The sequence below is a fragment of the Muscardinus avellanarius genome (assembly GCF_963383645.1).
Source record: "Muscardinus avellanarius genome assembly, chromosome: 10".
In the NCBI taxonomy this organism is placed as follows: Eukaryota; Metazoa; Chordata; class Mammalia; order Rodentia; family Gliridae; genus Muscardinus; species Muscardinus avellanarius.
In genome coordinates this window covers 66,784,503-66,805,052 of record NC_137796.1, presented here as the reverse complement: position 1 = coordinate 66,805,052, position 20,550 = coordinate 66,784,503, and the positions used below count along the sequence as shown (strand labels likewise).

The 20,550-nt window shown below is 41.6% G+C and overlaps 1 protein-coding gene across 1 annotated transcript; it reads right to left on the bottom strand.

The window, feature by feature from the left end:
* Nucleotides 1–17,819: 17,819 nt before the first annotated feature.
* Nucleotides 17,820–19,884, bottom strand: LOC308268649 (vomeronasal type-1 receptor 1-like; the record flags this gene model as incomplete). The annotated part of the gene is made up of 3 exons (XM_080703762.1): nt 17,820–17,876; nt 17,989–18,810; nt 19,867–19,884. 3 exons carry the CDS (start codon nt 19,882–19,884, stop codon nt 17,820–17,822), a joined length of 897 nt encoding a protein of 298 aa, XP_080559888.1.
* Nucleotides 19,885–20,550: the final 666 nt, after the last annotated feature.

Here is a 20,550-nt window from a genome sequence, read left to right as displayed (position 1 = left end):
ACGCAACCAGAACATCAGAGACCTCAAACCACAAGAGATGAGAGGATAAAGCTGGATTAATATAAAAAGCCAAAACTGCATTCGCCAGGTAAAAGCAAACAAAGGCCACCACCAGCATCAGGACAGTGTGCGCTGCTCTGGCCTCAGGGCGGCCTTTGTGCTGTTTGGGGCTGTGGATGTGCTGCAGTCTCTGGTGGTGTCTGTGCAGGAGAAGCACCAAGGAGCCGCTGGTCCCCACCATGAGGCCAATTAACAGGATATCGTGAGTGAGCCGCAAAAAGACCATGACTACAACGGGACCTGAAGTCGAGCAGAACCACTTTCTTTGGGCGTCAGTTTCATTGTGTAAGTCCTGTGGACCAGCCAAATTGAAAGGGCTGTGGGCATTCAACAGGACAGCAAACAGCCAGCAGGTGCAGCAAGAAGAACCAATGGCCTTGTGGATTCTGCCTCTGAGCTCCACCCAGCCTGGGGTCCTAGGAACCAGAGTGAGGAACCGGTAGGTGCTCAGGACACAGGTGGAGGACAAGGATGTGCTGCGAGCCACCAGGCGGATGTAATACACCAGTTTGCACCCAAGGTCCGAAAAGGGGTTTCTGAGAACAAAGGCCGTCATCATGTGGGGAAGAATAGTAAACAGAAGAAGAGAGGAGTTGGCCAGGGCCATGTGGGCAAAGATCACCTGTGTGGGCTTAAGTCTGAGGCCGAGCAAGGCTGGGGAAACATTGTAGGAGAAGAGAATGATGTTGGCCAGTGTCCCAACTCCCATCTGCAAAAACAAGATGGTCTTCAGAGCCACTTCCCCGGGGGTTCTCACGACTTCAGTCTGAAAAGACACGAGAGGGCATCAGAGAAAATGCAGAGAAGGCTGGGCCAGCAATGACTAAGCTCTCCTCTTAGATTTTATCAGAAAGTCATTTGGGCCTTTCCCCCAAAGATTGAAGACACCATCATAACCCACAAGATAGCCTTTGCCTGCTGGGGATGTAGCGCACACATGTAATCCCACAACTTGCAGGGCTTACACAGGAAGATTGCAAGTTCAAGGCAAACCTCAGCAACTTAGTCAGACTAACCAATCTAGCGAGACCCTGTTTCAAAAATGAAAACCTAAAAAAGATGTGGGTATAGATAAGAGGTAGAATGCCCCTAGGTTTACTCCCCACTGTACACACACACACACACACACACACACACACACACATCAACCAAGAAATACGGTTTTGATATTTATTTCTATTTAATTTGATAATTTGACTCACCAAAATGCAAGATCCGGGACTATGTCTGTCTTGTTCAACAGTGAGGTAACATTTGAAGTGTTAAATAAATAAGTATTTTACAAATGAATAATTGAAGAGGACACTGGTATGGACAAGTTGTGCCATAGTCAGAATCCATCACTCTCTTGTCTGTCATCCTGGTAAATTAACTAAAGATAATAAATGCAAAATCATGCTCGAACTATAAGATGACCTAACTCATTAAAATTGTAAGAGAAGCTAGACACAGAAGAGCAGGCTCATAATCCAGGTACTTGGGGGCCTGAGACAGCAGGATTGCAGGTTCAGGGACAGCCTCAGCTACATAAGACCCTGTTTTAAGATGAAAACAAAAGGCCTAGGGCTATTCTTCAAAGACAGAATGTTTCTGCACTCCATCCCAGTGCCACAAAAATAAGAATAAAATAATAGAGGGGCCCCTTAATAATCAGATAAAAATATGAGTAACACCTTCACACACACTCAAATACTTAAAAAAAATAACAGGCAATCTTTAGAGAAACACTGGCACAACTGAACCTATTACAGTGCAACTGGAGATATAGAAAAGAATTGTTCCTTCAAGCCAGGCACAATGGTGCTCCTGTACTCTCAGTGCTTGGGAGGTGAGACAGGAGGATCACAGTTTCTGGGCCAGCCTCAGCAGTTTAGCAAAGTTGAGCAAGTTAGGGAGACACTGTTTCAAAATCAAAAGGTATGCAATTGTAGCTTAGAGGTAGAACACTCTGGTTCTATCCCCAGTACCAAAAAAATCAATGATAAAGTCTTCCAGAGGCAATAGGGTTTTTGTTTTTGTTTTGGTACTGGGGTTTAAACCTTGGAGCTACACCTCCATCCTTCCTCTTTTCTTTTCTTTTTTTCCTTCCTTCCTTCCTTCCTTCTTTCCTTCCTTCCTTCCTTCCTTTCTTTCTTTCTCTTTTTTTTTTTTGTGTGGGGTACTGAGGGTAGAACCCAGAGGCTTTTCTACTTCCAGGATATAATCTCAGACCTATTTTATACTTTACTTGGAAACAGGATCTCACTAAGTTGCTGAGAGTCTCACTAAGTAGCTGAGGCTGGCTTCAAAATTGTGCGATCCTCCTGTCACATCCTCCCAAGTGCCTGGATTATAAGCATGCGCCACCACACCAGGCTCCTTCCTCTTTTCTTGAAACAGGGTTTGCTGAAAGTCACGCTGCCTTTGTGAAGCTGAAATCCTCCTGTCTCAGCCTCCCAAGTACTGGCATGCAGGTGTGTGCCACGGTGCTTAGCACTCTCAATTTAATGCTGGATCCAGATGTCATTGTCGGGTGAGGAAGAAGTGACTTCTAAGCCAAAGTTCAGAGTTAGAAGAATTTCCCAGCAAGGACAGGCGACCACAGAGTGGGGAAGGGGGTACCTAGAAAGAGCCATTGCACAGCCGCAGCTCTGAGATCCTCCTGTGGATGCTCCTCTGCTGCCCTTCTCCCTAGGGTAGAACCCAGGAAAGCACTCACCTGGCTTGGCCTGGCCATTGAGCTCTGTGCAGGAAAGTGTCACCCAAGATGGACCCAGGAACCCCGAGTCCATAGATATAGGGCAAGGTCCCTGCACCTGCTCTTCCACAGAGATGCCATCATCACGTCCCCTGTGGTGTCAATGACACTGTCTGTCTGGAGAGGCTTGGATATCTCCACTGAGCAGGGAACTCTGTCCCCAGTGTAGATAAGCACCAGCCACTTCTGCTGACTACTAACAACTTGGAAATTAGTGCAATGAACCTAATGAGCAGCTGAACAGAAGTTAGGAAAAGTTTGTTTCCTGTGGGAGAGTCACAGACAAGAACTGATGGAGCCAGGTGGTGAAGGGGCCCTGGATATGGCTATGAATGCCTTTGGCAAATTTCCACCTCCCATTTCCACAGCCTTGTTTACGATGACACCAAGGTCCTATTGTGCTGAACATCAACATGCCTGCCACCGGCAGGTCTTCCTCATGAAGTTGTGAAGTTAAGTTTCACAACTCCTCCTCCATATCAACTCCTGCCACAGGTGGCCCCAGGACTCCTGAGTCTACGATACACCAACTGAAGCCAGTGTGATCTTCCTCAGAGTCCTCAGTTTACCCTTATGCCCATGTTGTTGGAGGGAGATTTTAACTTACTTCCCAAGCCTCCCACTGCAGCTTCCAATGTGTATAATAGTTATGATAATATTTGATTATATAACAAATCCCCATGTAAATTTGACTATATATGTGTATGTATACCATTTTTAAACAGAATGGTATGATTGAGAAAGTCAATTGTTTTAGCACCTCTACATATTATTGCTTAAAGATGGTCATAATACAATTTAGGAAAACACAAATATCAACCCCCCCCCAATAAAACTAAAACTATTAACAATACTTTTTTAGAAGACATTAGCTTGGTAAAATGTACTTAATTTCAACACTGAGGATTAAACCCAGGGGTACTTTACCTCTCAGCTACACCCTCAGCCCTGTTTCTTATTCTTTATTTTGAAACACGGTCTCATTAATTACAGAGGGCCTCACTAATTAACTGAGTCTGTCTGTGAACCTGTGATCCTCCCATCTCAGCCTCTTAAATAGTAGGATTACAGTGTGTGCTACCACACCCACTGTAAAATGTATTCTTAAGCATTGTATTTTAGAAGAAACTTAGAAAACACAAATAAGCTTACAAAGTCAGTGATAATTAACATCAAAGCTGCATATATTAACCTTTTTTGTTGGAGTAAAATTTAGAATTCACTGCTCAGTAAGATAACTATAATTACAGCTCTATGTAGGTTAACAGCACTGACAAAAAAAAATCAAAGAATAGCTCTAGACATTTTATAAGTTTAAAGAACAGTGTTAATGATTGGAAATAGCCTTACTATCTGATGGGCAATTATATCTTTTATATACAAGAATAAAATATTTTTTCTTTCAAAGCAAACAGATATAAACTAGGTCTTAAATGACAAATTTTTGAATGGTACTAAATATATAAATGGCAATTATTTTATTAACCATTTTATATGATTACAATTCTGATGAAATGCATACTCCATAAAGGGATCATCACTCTTAGGTTACCTGACATGTATTTAAAAATCAGTATTTTATAAGCTTTTATGAAACATTTAGATAAACCTCAGAGACAGTACGTTTAGCCCTCAGATGTATATACATCTAAATTTCAGGATATAGAGGGTGTCAAACATACAACAGTAACCCAAAGTAATAGTTGTTTATTTATTGGGGCTGTAAAGTGGTTGTTCAACAGGCTCTAAAACATGAACATTCAACTCTGACTCTGCTCAGATGCAGGGATCAAAGGTTGAGTTATGGTGGTAAACACAAGGGATTATCTTGATAAAGATGCAAAATCTTTATTTAAACTAGTTCTTAGTAAATTGTTACTTAGAGCAGAAAAATCCTATTTTTCTTACAAAAATTACCTTTATAAAAAATTTAAAAATTGCTTTCTAAGCTAATTTTTGTGGAAATATTTTACCAACATCAATATCTTAAGATCAATATTCTTAACATCAATATCTTAAGAAAACCTAATTGATTCAAACATATAATCGAAGCATTAAATGTGAGCCTTAGAAAATCTTTTAAATAATTCTCTAAATTTTAACTAATCATATTACACATACAAAATTTTGTTTATACATCTTGTGCTTTACAAATTATTTGCAACTTCCTCAAACCCTCTGAGACTTAACCCTCTGATTTTTGTATCTTTCATTTCTGCCATAGGATCATACAGTCATTTAGAACAAAAATATTGCCATATAAAATTATTTTCCACATAAAAGCATTTTTCCCTTTCTTTTAATTTTTTTTTTCTACTGCCCTTGGGCTTACTTTTATCTTAATTATAGCTGAGCCCATGGAACATGGTAGACACAGCACAGTTTGTGTGCCCCAAACTAGTGTAACATGGATGTCTTATAATATAGGGCTCTTATCCAGTAGATTTCGATGAACAAAATCCAAGGCTTAGTGAAAAATATTGAAATATGAGTTTAAGTCAAGGAAAGTTAGAAGACAAAAGCAGCTCCCCCACCTTACTGAGTTTTCCCATCTGCCTCTTTTATGTTTGGTCAGAATCAAATTTTAGAGAACTAATGACTTTTGTACAATTTTGATCCTGAATTTGAATTGTTATCTTGTGGGCTGGTGTATATTTCCTGGTGCCCACCAGTGTTTCATCTTCCTGTTTATCTCCCTCAGACTCACAGAAGGCAATGGAGATGGCCTTCGCCCCACCCCTTCCAGTTCCCAGGTCATCTGTCCTGGTTCATGACCTCCTCTGATAAAGTGAAGATAACTGCCATGAGGGAAATGGAACGATGACTTCTTTAACTTCTTTGTACTAATAAGGGATGCTGTAAGAGAATTCTACTTTAGGGTTTTAGGGAGAGGATGATAGAGGAATGTGGAAGAATGAATACTTCATAAGGCTTCATTCTCATAACCATCTATTGCTGGAGGGCTGAAGGAGCCTGGCTATCATGGTTTAAGTTTCTCATGGTTTTTAGGTTGGTATCTAGTGACCTGAATGAAATCTGACCCCTTCACCAGAACTATCTGCATGCCAGACATGAAGAGAAACCCTTGTTTTTCTTATGGGACTGTGAATGGTCCAGTTGAATCCCTATGTGCTCCTGCTTGGTACAGCTTTTGCCACAAGTACAGCTCACAAGAAATTAGGGTGAATCTCAACCTTTATCCTTACTATTCCTCTTACCACTATGTATCAGCTGGAGGGCAAATAACTTTGCCCTCCATGTTGGGTAGTTTTGTGTCATGGATTTTTGTAATTCCAGCATCACCCTCAAGTTTTAGCCAGACCAAAATTTTGTACCAGCTAATAGCTACAGCACTGCCTTTTTGGGTCTGTTTTGTTGTTTTTGTCCTTTTCTTCTTACTTGCTCTATTTCTCCTCTTATGCATGTTAGTACTCCAGCTGCTATGCCTTGCTGGGTTTTATATTAAGAGGCACAGCCCAGACTAAGTCTAACTGTAAGACATGTGAGATTAAACTGACTGGTCTGAGCCTGTAAGAATGCCTGGCAGAAGCCCCAGAGGAAAAAGTCTGTCTTTTCACTTACCCTTCCATCTTTCCCAGCCCCTGCACCATGACTGAATTGGATTTCTTCTCTTATAGAGTTTTTGTCCAGTGGATTTCAACAAATGAAGTCCTGAAGTAAGGAAGGGTATATATAGAAATATGAGTTTATTTTAAGTAAGAAAATGATAGAAGAAAAAAGCAGCTCCCCTCCAAAGGGCAGGTGGTCATAGAAGAATGACCGCCAAAACTCTTGGTAAGGGGTCTATTAAACCTATTAAATGAGGTTTCTCATTTACTCTTTTATGATTGATCAGATTGGGTTTTGGGGAGCCAATGTCTTTGCAAAATTTTGATCCTTAATTTGAATGTTATCTTGTGAGCTGGTTCTTAATTCCTGGTGCCCACCAGTCTCTCACTTCCCTGTCTATTTCCCCCAAACTCACAGAAAACAATGCGGGTGACCTTTTTTTCTTCTTCTTGTTCTTAGGTCCCCTGCCCTGCCTCACCAGAAAGCATTGCCGCTGGGCTCACTTATGTTGTTTGAGCCCCAGCACATCCTTGGTCTCTATCCTCAACATTCTGGTAGCCCACGAAGATCCTAATGATCTGGGGGCCCTGGCTGGGCTGGATGTCTGATGGGCATGATGTGGACAGCTGGGCTGTGCCTGACTTCCAGGTATCTCCTGCTGGGAGGGCATGGTCTGACTGCCTCCTCCATGGCTTCCTGGTTCACTGGGCCTGGCCATGGACCCCATCTCACTCAGAATGACCTCATCTGCTTTGTGGATGAGTTTCTCTACCTCGGAACATCTCAGCAGGCAGATCTTGTTCTTGTTGGTACTCTCCAGAGCATGAGCCACTGCCTTTATCATTGGACCTCTCTTCAGCCATTTTGCTTTCTTAAACAACATTCTGTTTCTGAGCCCACTTTACACATGCCTTTCTGGCCAAACTTGAAATTTATAAAGTATCTCTGCTTTATTTTTTGCTTCCCAAATTTATTGTACAATTTACTGTATGCTGACATGATTTCTCATAGTGGAGTTCGTATACTTTGCTGTTTTGAAATTTTTCTTTTCGCCTATTTTTAAGATGACCTTTAAAACCAATACAAGCTTAATTTTCTAGTCTTGCAAAAATAAATTTTAATAACATCTTTTATTTTTACTTATCAAACTTAGATACATTTGTCAAGAATTTGTCACATTACCTAAAATTGATTTGAATACCTTTTAATTTATGATTACTCATTTATTTATAATTGTAATATCCAATCCTCATTGGGCCTGAACTTCTGACAAAAGACAGCTCGTCATAATATGGTCTCTTGGGTTTAGATGAAACGATATTTAGTCACCTTTAGTTACCCAGCATTGTAACATTGGGCCTATGGGAGTATCAGAAATAATTTTGTCCTGAATCTTACTTTAGGTATATTTATTGTCTGTTCCTGGCAGATACTTAACTATATTCTGCCTGAAGGTGTCTTGTACCTCCATCTCAGTTCTCTAGTTGTATGTATTACCATAAGAGTCTCAGTCCCTCTTTTTCTGGAGGATTCCTAACGTTTTACCTTGATCACTCCCCCTCCAGCCAGGCCACTGGTGGAAAAAATCCTTAGGAGTCCACTTTCACTAGGCATCTTCAGATGCTTACCAAATCACATACACATACAACTCTCCACTCCCATTTGGCATTTCTTACCTTGGTACATACATGAAAGTATCTGGTTGGAGTTGTTTACTTATGTGTTTCATTGCATTGCTGAGCAATTTTAATCTCTGGGTCTCAAACAGTTAGGGATCTGCAAGTTGCACCCAGTACTTAGGGACTACTACTACAAGGCAGTAGGACTTGTGCCACCCGAGTGGGAGGCCTATGGCATTTTCCACAGATAAGAAAGAAAACCAGTTTTTTCTATGGAAGTTACAAGATCACGTGGAAATTGGCAGGCTTACATTTTGAAACTGTACCTTAGATATTCATTTTGTAACTTTTGTACTTGTGTCTATATACTGCACTCCTAGATGAACTGGTTTTAAGTTTCTTCTTTTGTAAAAATCTGCCCAGTGAAAACTAGCCAAGTAGATTACATTGTAAAGGCCATACTCTAGCCAACAGAGAATGGTGTAGTGGCCTTTGTGTTAGGGGGAAAAAAAGACAGCATACTACCCACCCAGTTTGCTTGCACCATTCTGTGAGGAAAAAAATTGTCTTGCTGAGTTACTTTTGGTTTTATGAATTTTTATTTAAGGCTTCCCTAAAATCCATTCCTAACATGGATATTAATGTCCATGTACAATAAATTGTACACTGATGTTGAGAGTGGAAAGTAAAAAAGAGAGTTTGTAGACTTACAGTTTAGCCAGAAAGGCATGTATATAAAGCTGGGGCCCATATAGGGCTGTTACTGTAAAAGAAAAGAAAATGGCTGAAGGGAAGTTGAATGCTTTGATTAGAAACAAATAAAGAAAGAATGCAGTCAGGGAGCTAAAGATTTGCATTAAAAAAAAAAAAAAAAAAAAAGAATGAGGCCTGAGCAGTTTGTAATCATGGAAAACAAACAAGGCAGAGTGAGGCCCTGAGAATCAATCTGTCCCTGAGGCCTGGATGGAGGCAGACCCAGGGCTGCTGTGATGCCATGGTGGTGATAGGCTCAGCCATGGTCAAGATGGAAGCAGGTCCACTGGCAGTAAAAAGGGTGTGACTATTGTTCCTGCTGGCACTCAATGTATGCATTGATGTAATACTGGATTTGCAGGAGAAAAGGGGTCATGGGGTCCCACCTTATGCATAGTAACTCCATAGCTTAGTCTCACAATGCTGACTCTGCATGTTGTGATTTTCCATTGCTTTCTAAGGTTGCCGTGTAAAAGCTACAAGCCATTGGCTATAGCTAGGTGAAACAATCTTAATATCTTTTCTCAAGAGGGCTAGCCAAATCCTCCAATCCTGTTTTTTTCCTCTGCCCTGTTTGCCTCATTTTTTTATCTTCTTAATGTTAGAAATGAATTAAAGGAGCCAAAAATAAATAAAAAAATTGTGAAATTCAAAGTAACTCAGCAAGGTAATCTACTCTGTGCAGAAGGTTGCTGAGCCACCATAAAATAGGTACAACAAGACTACTGCACAGGTAGTTCTCACAGATTTTTATTCTCATGAATAGGCCTCTGAGCTGGGGTATAGCTTCACAATCTGATCCCAGCTAGTTTCCACTGGGAAGATTTATCAAAGGGGAAAAAAAGAAACCAGCACATCTGAGAGAGAAATATTAAAATTATGTACAAAAGTTATAAAATGAATAAGCTACAATTATGCAGTGGAAGACTGCCAATTTCTTTTTTTTTCTTTATTTTTGATGGTACTAGGGATGGAACTCAGGGGTCTTCTCCCTCTGGACAACACTCTTAGATGTATTTTATATTTTATTTGAAAACAGGGTCTCACTAAGTTGGCGAAAGCCTCACTAAGTATCTGAGGCTGGCTTTGAATGTGTGCAATCCTCGTGTCTCAGCCTCCCAAGCGTGGGGATTGCAAGCATGTGCCACCACACCCAGCTAAGATTGCCAGTTTCTATGTAATCTCATAACATCAATAGAAGAGATTGCTTTCCTTTCTTACAATAATGTTCATTTTGATGATATTTATTCTGCCTATTCATGAACATGGGAGATCGTTCCATCTTCTAAGGTCTTCTTCTATTTCTTTTTTCAATGTTTTGTAATTTTCTTTGTAGGGTTCTTTTACCTCTTTGGTTAAGTTTATTCCTAAGTATTTAATTTCTTTGTGGGAAATGCTGAGTGGAAGTGTTTTCTGGTTTTCTTTTTCAGTGTATTTATGGTTTGGTATACAGAAAAGCTTCCTATTTTTTTAAACAATTTTTTTATTGAACATAAATGGTATACATTTAAACTACATTTGGTGCCCTCTCCCCTCCACCCCCATTTTCTCTTCCCCCCTCCCACCAATGGTTGTCCAGAGTAACCATGTCATATTCATAATTTTACACATATTCGGATGTAGACCCTCATTAAACAAGATCAACCTTCCTCCTCTCCTATCTTTCCATTCAAACTTTGCTGATATTTTCCCTCCATTATCTGGAGTCCCACTGGTATCCTCTGTGTTCCCTAGTTTGGGCATATTAGAGGAAACATATGTACCTTCTCCTTCTGTGCTTGGCTGATCTCACTTAACATAATGTTTTCTAAGACATTCCATCTTCTTACAAATGATATAATTTTGTTCTTCTTTATGGCTGAATAGAATTCCATTGTGTGTATTTCCCACAGTTTTGCTATCCATTCATCTGTTGATGGTGGTCTGGGTTGGTTCCATATTTTGGCTATTACAAATTGAGCTGCTATGAACATTGGTATGCATATATTGCTGTATTTCTCTGAATTCAACCCCTTTGGAAAGATACCCAGGAGTGGTATAGCTGGATCATATGGTGGATCTATTCCCACCTTTCTTAGGAATCTCCACACAGATCTCCATAGTGGCTGAACTAGTTTGCATTCCCACCAACAGTGTAAAAGTGTTCCTCTTTCCCCACATCCTCACCAGCATTTGTTGTTGTTTGATTTCTTTATGGTTGCCACTCTGACTGGGGTTAGATGGAATCTCAGTGTAGTTTTGAGTTGCATCTCCCTGATGGCCAGTGATATAGAACATCTTTTCATGTATCTATTGGCCCTTTGTGTCTCTTCTTTTGTGAAGTGTCTATTCAGTTCATTTGCCCATTTCTTGATTGGGTTGTTTGTTTTGTTAGTGAAGAGTCTTTTGAGCTCTTTGTATATTCTGGATATTAGCCCCCTATCTGAGTGGTGGCTGGTAAAGAACTTTTCCCATTCTATGGGCTTCCTCTTTAGGTTACTAATGGTTTCCTTTGATGAGAGGAAACTTTGTGGTTTGATGCTATCCCAGTTGTTAATTCTTACTTTAATTTCCTGAGCTTTGGAGGTTTTATTGAGAAAGTTACTGCCTGTGCCAATATGTTGTAGTGTTGGGCCTATGCTCTCCTCTAATAACTTCACAGTCTCAGGTCTAATTTCTAAGTCTTTGATCCATCTTGAGTTGATTCCTGTGCATGGTGAGATATAGGAGTTTAGTTCCATCTTTCTACAAGCTTCCAATTTTTTAAGATTGATTTTGTACCCAGACACTTTGTTGAATTTGTTGATCAGTTCTATAAACTTGTTGGTTAGTTTGCTAGGTCTTCTTAGTATCATGTCATCTGCAAATCATGAAAGTTTGAGTTCTTCTTTGCCTATTTGTACTCCTTTGATTCCCTTTTCTTGCCTTGTTGCTCAGATTAGAGTTTCAAGTACTATATTGAAAAGAAGTGGTGAGAGTGCTCACATAAGAAAAACAGAAAATCACCAAATAAATAACCTAATGACACACCTCAAAGCCCTTGAAAAACAATCTAACCCCAAAGCCAGTAGAAGACAGAAAATTATTAAAATCAGAGCAGAATTAATGAAGTGAAGAATAAAAAAAATACAGAAAATGAACAAAACCAAAACCTGGTTTCTCAAAAAAATTAACAAGATAGACAAACCACTATCCAACCTAACTAAAAGAAACAGAGAACCCAAATTATAAAGATAAGAGATGAAAAAGGAATATCACTACTGACAGTGTAGAAATCCAGAGGATTTTCAGAAACTACTTTGAAAAACTATACTCAACAAAATGGAAAATCTGGAGGAAATTGACAATTTTCTAGATAAATATAACCTTCCTAAATTGAGTGAAAAAGATATAGAACACTTTAGCCAACCAATAACAATCAAAGAGATTGAAACAGCAATGAAGAGCCTACCATCAAAGAAAGCCCAGATGAAAGAGCTAATACCAATAATCTCAATCTATTTTGTGAAATAGAAAGAAACAGAAATCTCCCAAACACATTCTTTAAACCAAAATCACATTAATACCAAAATCATATAAAGACAGTTCAAGGAAGGAGAACTACAGGCCTATATATTTGATGAATTTGGATGCAAAACTGCTAAACAAAATACTAACAAACACACATTCAAAAACACGTCAATCAAATCATACATCATGACCTGGTAGGGTTCATCCCAAGGATGCAAGGCTGGTTCAACATATGAAAATCAATCCATGTAATTCATCCTATAAACAGAATCAAAGACAAAAATCACATGATCATTTCAATAGATGCTGAAAAAGCATTTGATAAAATCCACCATCCATTTATGATAAAAACACTGCAGAGAACTAGAATAGAAGGAACATATCTCAACATCATAAAGGTAATCTACAATAAGCCCACCACCAACATTAAATGGGGAAAAACTTCAAGAATTCCCCTTAAAAACAGGAACAAGATAAGGATGTCCCTTATCATCACTTCTCTTCAATATAGTTCTTGAGACCCTAGCCAGAGCAATAAGGCAAGAAAAGGAAATAAGAGGAGTACACATAGGACAAGAAGAACTCAAACTTTCACTATTTGCAGATGACATGATGGTATACGTAGAAGACCCAACAAACTCAACCGAAAGGCTTACAGAACTGGTCAACAAATTCAGCAAAGTGTCTGGATACAAAATCAATCTAAAAAAAATCAGAAGCTTTCCTGTACACCATCCAATCCAATTTGATTGGATTAAGAGACACCTAGAAGCCGGGTGTGGTGGTACACACCTGTAACCCCAGTATTTGGGAGGCTGAGACAGAAAAAGTACAGGTTCAAGAACAGCCTTAGCAATTTAGGAAGAGTCTCAACAATCTAGTAAGACCCTGTTTCAAACCAGAAAATAGTTTGGGGTGGAGCTTGGAGGTAGAATGTCCCTTGAATCAGTCCCCAGCACCCAAAATACACACACAAAAAAAGTAATCTAGAGACCTGATAAATCATTATTTGGGGTAGGAGGTGCAAAGTGCCCGGACATGTGGGGAAGAATTGCTTCCTTATGGGGGGTGCACCACCCAGCTGGGGGTGGGAAACAGGAGTGAACCAATGCAGGTGAGTTGGTCTCTTCCCAGTGTTGGCACAGCTCCTTTCTGCTATCCAGAATGCTGAAGCCCAGCTCGCGAGTCTTTGGGTCCAAGACCTGCAGCAGCAGCCCCAGCTTCTCAGCCTTCCCCCCGCGACTGGCATTACATCCCGTTACGCTGAAGTCCTTTGGATTTGGATTGAGTTCTTGAAGTAGAGTAAAATATATTTATATATATGTTTTCTACCCCTGAGATAATTGTTATATGCTAATGAGCCAACAAAATTCCAATAGACCCTAGGAAGCCTAGCAGGGGGAAAGTCTTCAGAAAAGCCAAGGCTGGATCAGAGGCAAGACTTTTAACACCTCAGCCTCCTGGGAGGGAGAACACTGAGGGCTATGGGTCTCCTCCATCAGGCCTGCATGATTAAGCTGCCTAAAAACCAACAGGAAGCAGGAAGGATTGAGAAACTAGGGCAGGTTCCTGGAAAGCACAAACCTGAGACTGCTGGAAACTTCTCTGCCCTGCCAAGCCTCACCCTCTACACTTATTTGTTCTCTCTTTCTTCTCTCTCTCCTTTCTCATTTCTCTCCTTTCTTCTCCTCCTTCTCCTTTTCTCTTTCTCCTTTCTCATTTCTCTCTCCCTCCTCCTCCTCCTCCTCCTCCTCCTCCTCCTCCTCCTCCTCCTCCTCCTCCTCCTCCTCTTCTTCTTCTTCTTCTTCTTCTTCTTCTTCTTCTTCTTCTTCTTCTTCTTCTTCTTCTTCTTCTTCTTCTTCTTCTCTCTCTCCCTCCCTCCCTCTCTCCCTCCCTCCCTCCCTCCCTCTCCTCCTCCTCCTCCTCCTCCTCCTCCTCCTCCTCCTCTTCCTCCTCCTCCTCTCCTCTCTCTCCCCTTACTAGGGATTGAACCACAGGGTGTTACAACTGTTAGAATCCTGAATGAAAGTGACTCTACCCTATGAAGACATGTCATTTTGCACATCTCTTTACTGACCAGAAAAATCTCAAATCTTACTCAAATCCCCCTGCTTACTGAAATGTCCCCATTGTCTTAAGATGTGTATGACAAGCCCCTTTCATGTCTTTTGCTCTTAACATTTACTAAGAAATTGCTTAAAGATTATATTTTATCAGATGAGCATGGTGGTGCATGCTTATAATCCCAGTACTTGGGAGGCTGAGACAGAAGATTGCACAGGTTCTAAGCCAGCCTCAGCAACTTAGTGAGACTCTGTTTCCAAATAAAACATAAAATAGGCCTGGGAGGCCGGGCATGGTGGCGCACACTTGTAATCCCCATGCTTGGGAGGCTGAGACAGGAGGATGGCACAGGTTCAAAGCTAGCCTCACTGGCTTAAGAGACCCTGTTTCCAAATAAAAATATAAAATAGGTCTGGGAGTATAGCCCAGAGGTAGAAGGGTTCCCAGGAACCCCAGTACCACCAAAAAAAAAAAAAAAAATAGGCCTGGGAGTGTAGCCCAGAGGTAGAAATCCCCCAGGTTCCATCCCCAGTACCACACATACACCAAAAAAGATTATATTAGGATAATATCTTGTAGCCGGGTGTGGTGGCACACACTTGTAATCCCAGCATTTGGGAGGCTGAGACCAGAGGATTGCAGTTCACAGACAGCCTCAGCTACTTAGTGAGGCCCTCTGCAACTTAGTGAGACCTTGTTTCAAAATAAAGAATAAAAAAATAGGGCATGGGTGTAGCTCTAGGTCAAATACCCCTGGGTTCCATCCCCAGGCCTGAAAAAAAAAAAAAGATAATATCTTGTGTTTACTGTCTTTTATTAGTTAACAAGCTGTATCTTAACAAAATCAAGGTTTAAATATCTGTATTTCACACCTGCTTAATGATTACCTAGGTGCCCAAGCTAAATGAATAACTATTACTTTGGGTTGCTACATTTAACATCATGTCTATCTGTGACTAAAGATGTGTATGCATCCGAGGGTTAAATATGCTATGTATCTGTGGTTCACCTACATGTTTTATTTATAAGAGATCTAATAAAGTTAAAGGTATATGGGTTTTATATACATATAATCTAACCAGTAAGTGATCTCTTCAGGCAGTGTGAATTGTATTTATGCCATAATCATAGAAAATGGTTAATGAAGTACTAAGACTTCTGCTATTTATGTGTAGTACCTCTTAAAATCCATCATTTAAGATCTGGTTTACATCTCTTTGTTTTTGTTTTTGTTTGTTTTTTTGGTGGTACTGGGGTTCCTGGAAGCCCTTCTACCTCCGGGCTACACTCCCAGACCTATTTTTACATTTTTATTTGGAAACAGGGTCTCCTAAGCCAGCGCGCGTGGCTGGCTTCGAACCTGCGCGATCCTCCTGTCTCTGCCTCCCAAGCGCGGGGATTACAAGCGTGCGCCACCACACCCGGCTACATCTTTGTTTTGACTAAATAGATGTTTTATTATTGTATTAAAAAGATATGACTGTCCATCTGGTAATAAACTTATTTCTGATTATTAGTATTTTCTCTAAATTTATAAAAGATATAGAGCTATTCTTTGAATTTTTGTCAGTTCTATTAATCTACATAGACTTGTAATTATGGTTAACATACTGAGCCATAAATACTATTTTATTGATATATATTAAGTCAAATATAAATGGAGATTTATGTCAACAAATATTATCAGAACTATTATACAAACTGGATTTGTTTTGTTCATGACTGCTTTATTTTGTATTTTCCTTGCATATCTTTGTAATTTTTACCTGTTAACATTACAGATGTACAAGAATAACCTAAACAATGCCTTAATAGCCATTACCTGGAAAATGGGCTATAACATTGACCCTATTCATTAAAAAGGATTGGTGAAACTGACAGTCTGGGTGCCCAACAACTGAGACTTGGAGAACAATCAGTTAATAAAAGAGCTAGGAAGAAAGAGCCAATGGACCTATACTTTTTAATCTTAATGGTCTATCTTCCCACCTGAAATTCCTGGGATGCTTGTCAAACAAAGGTTCCCCCCAAAATGTCTAATGTTTGGTAAAGCCCAGGTAAAACCCAGCACCCATGAATGAAATGGCAGAAACCTGAGGGGATGAGATACCCATCCCTGCCATGAATCCCAACTCTTTCTCTGGGTTCCCCATAGAAGTACTTTACAAACACCAAGTGCATGGCTAGCAAGCTCGCTCGCTCTCCCCCTCCCCCCTCTCTCCTCTATCCCTCTCTCCTCTCTCCCTCCCTTGTGACGCCCTAGATTCATGTATCCCTCATTTTTCCTTAAAAACCCCTTCATCTTTGTCTCTGACTGGCATGTGCTGAAATTTTTTTCTGTCATGGAAACCAAGGATTCCACTGATCCTTAGTTCTTGAGGTGAGGAACGGACCCTTCAGTGCCTGGCACCTATAATCCTAGTACTTTCGAGGCTGAGCCAGGAGGATTACAGATTCAAATCCAGCCTCAGTAACTTAGCAAGACCATCAGAAACTTAGTGAGTCCCTGTCTCAAAATACAAAGTGAAATATGGCCGGGGTGGTGGCACACGCTTGTAATCCCCGCGCTTGGGAGGCGGAGACAGGAGGATCGCGCAGGTTCGAAGCCAGCCGCGCTGGCGTAAGAGACCCTGTTTCAAAAATATAAAATAGGTCTGGGAGTGTAGCCCGGAGGTAGAAGGGTTTCCAGGAACCCCAGTACCACCAAAAGAAAGAAAGAAAGAAAGAAAGAAAGAAAGAAAGAAAGAAAGAAAGAAAGAAAGAAAGAAAGAAAGAAAGAAAGAAAAGAAAAGAAAGAAGAGAAAGAAAGAAAGAAAAAAGAAATATGGCTGAGGGTGTAGCTTAGAGGTAAAATGGCCCTGGGTTTAGCCTCCAGTATAAATTAAATAAGTAAATAAAATTTTGTGTCAGGGTCTTGCTAAGCTACCCAGGCTAGCCTTAAACATTTTATTCTCCTGCTTTACTTTATTCTTGTTGTTTGTTAGGAGTGTTGAGGGGTACTAAGGGAAATTCTGCCTCTAAGCTATACCCCCAGGCCTATTTTATTTATTTTTTTTGAAACAGGGTGTCTCTAAGCTGCAGAAAGCCTCACTAAGTTGCTGAGGCAGGTGTCAAACCTGCAATCCTCCTGTTCTGGCCTTCCAATTACAGGGATTTCATGTGTGCACTACCATACTTGGTTTCTTCAATCTCTTGAGTATCTGGGATTACAGTCGTGTGATATTGTGCCCAAACAATAATACTTTGAATTTAACAGTACTTCAGAAATATGTAACATGATGACTATGATACCACTAAAAAAGAGTTATCCCTTAATATAATTAAATAAAAATATATTAAAAATTAGACCATCCTCTAAAGAGTGCAAGAAGAAAACAAAGAGGGAAAAGAGTAGAGTGGACAAACAGACAATAAAGTCCCCAGCTTTAATCCTCAGTTACTAAAAGTCCAAGATGCAACTCCACAGACACCAGCATCTGCAACCTGCTCAGTATTAATCCATCAGTACGAGTGACAGACACCAAGAGTCAACCATACAGAGTGCCTATAAGGCTAAAAAGAAGTACCCAGGCCACCTTGCTCTCCTGCTCAATACAGCAGAAAAATGAGCTGATTTTCAGCATTTCAGGAGCAGAGACCAAGAGTCCTAGGATCCCTAAGCATCAACAATAAGGGGCACACAGTGGGGAAACACACAAGCAGAACGTCAGAGATCTCCAGCCACAAGAGATGAGATGCAAAAGCTGAAGTAATATGAAAAGCTAAAACTGCGTTCGCCAGGTAACAGCAGAAGAAGGTGAGCACCAGCATCAGGACAGTGTACGCCGCTCTGGCCTCGGGGCGGCCTTTGTGCTGCTTGGGGCTGTGGATGTGCTGCAGTCTCTGGCGGTGTCTGTGCAGGAGAAGCACCAAGGAGCCGCTGGTCCCCACCATGAGGCCAATGAACATGACATCGTGGGCAAGCCGCAGGAAGGACAGGCCTGCAATGTGACCAGAGTATGAGCAGAACCACTTGCCTTGGGTGTCGGTCATGTTGTTTGTGATCTGTGGACCAGCCATAATCACAGGAATGTAGATATTCATCAAGATAGCAAACAGCCAGCAGGTGCAGCAAGAAAACCTTATGGCCATGTGGATCCTGCCTCTGATCCCCGTCCAACCTGGGGTCCTAGGAACCAGAGTGAGAAACCGGTAGGTGCTCAGGACACAGGTGGAGGACAGGGATGTGCTGCGAGCCACCATGCGGATGTAATACACCAGTTTGCACCCAAGGCTGGACAGGGGGTTCCTGAGACCAAAGGCCACCATCACGTGAGGGAGTGCAGTGGACAGGAGAAGTGAGGAGTTGGCCACAGCCATGTGGGTGAAGATCACCTGTGTGGGCTGCTGCCTGAGGCCGAGCAAGGCTGGGGAGACATTGTAGAAGAAGAGGATGGCATTGGCCAGTGTCCCAACCCCTACCTGCAAAAGGAAGATGGTCTTCAGAGCCACTTCCCTAAGGATTCTCAGGACTTCATTCTGAAAAGACACAAGAGTCCATCAGAGAAGCTGTAGCGAAGGGTGGGCCAGTGATGACCCAGCTCTTTTCCTAGTTATTCCTATCAGGTAGTCCAACTACTTGGAAATCTGAGACAGGAGGATCATAGGTTCCAGGATAGCCTTAGTGAGCTAGTGAGAACTTCTTCAAAATAAAAAATGAAAAGGGCTGGGGCTGTAGCTCAAAGGCAGAATATCCCTGGGATCAATCCCCAGTATAAAAAAAAATAGAGGGGCCAATTTCTAATCAGTTATATAAAAATATGAGCAATATACTCATGCACTCACATACTTTAAAACATTCACAGAAAGGGTATACAGGCAATCTTTGGGGAAATGCCGGCACAACTGAACCTCCTGCAGTGGAATCATAGAAATAAAATGATTGTCATTTCTAAACCAGGCACAGTGGTATCCCTGTAATCACAGTACTTGAGAGGCTGACACAAGAGGACTGTAGGTTGGAGGCCATCTAGAAATTCAACAAGAACTGGGAAACTTAGGAAGACACTTTTTCAAAATTAAAAGGGCTAAAGATACAACGTGGAGGTAGAACACTCCTGGTTCTATCCCTAATGCCCCAAACCCAAAAACAAACAAAAAAACCAAAGCCTTTCAGAGGCATTATTATTATTATTTTGGTACTGGGGATTGAACCCAGGAAACCTTAGAGCAATACTGCAAACCCTCCCCTTTTTTAAGCTACATTACTGAGAGACTTGCTGCACTGCTCAGGCTGAAATTGACCCTGCAGTCCTCCTGTGTCAGCCTCCCAAGTACTGGGATTACAGGCATGTGTCACTGTGCCCAGCTATCTCAATTATGAATTTGGTTCCTGGAGTCACTGTCAGGTGAGAAAAGATAAATGACTTCTAAGCCAAAGCATAGAGTTAGAAGAGTTCCCCAGCAAGGACAGGGGCTCACACAGTGGGGACGGCAGTTGAAAAGAGCCACCGCAAGTGGCAGCTCTGAGCTCCTCCTGTGGACAGCTCCTTCTACTTCCCTTCTCCCTGGAGTGGAACCCAGGCAAACACTCACCTGGCTGGGCCTGGCCATGGAGCTCTGTGCAGGGAAGTGTCACCCAAGACAGACCCAGGACTCTGAGTCCATAGTTATGGGACAAGGTCCCCACACCTGCTCTCCACAGAGACACCATCACCAGGCCCCCTGTCTGCCTGGAGAGCCTGGGACGTCTCCACTGAGCAGGGAACCCTGTCCCCAGTGCAGATCACATCAGCCACTTCAGGGGACACTTCAGGTGACTACTGACAACTTTGGCAATTAGTGGGATGAACCTAATGAGCAGCTGAACAGAAATTAGAAAAAGTTTCTGTTTCCTTTGGGAGAGTCGCAGGCCAGAATCGGTGTGGCCATGGGGGGAAGAGGCCCTGGAGGTGGCTAAGGATCCTGTTGGTACATTTCCAGCTGGCATTTCCACAGGACTGTTTCATGATGACACCAAGGTCCTGCCGTGCTGAACATCAGCACGTGCGCCACGAGCTGGTCTCCCTTGTGAAGTTAAATTCCACAACTCTTAGTCCATATCAACTCTTGCTACAGGTGGTCCCAGGACTCCGGAGTCTGGAACACGCCAACTGAAGCCAGGGTCCTCCTCAGAGTCCTCAGGCCACCCTCACGCCCACGTCGCTGCAGGGAGAATATAACTCACTTCCCAAGGCTCCCACAGAAAATGCCAATTTGAATAATAGTTCTGATAATACT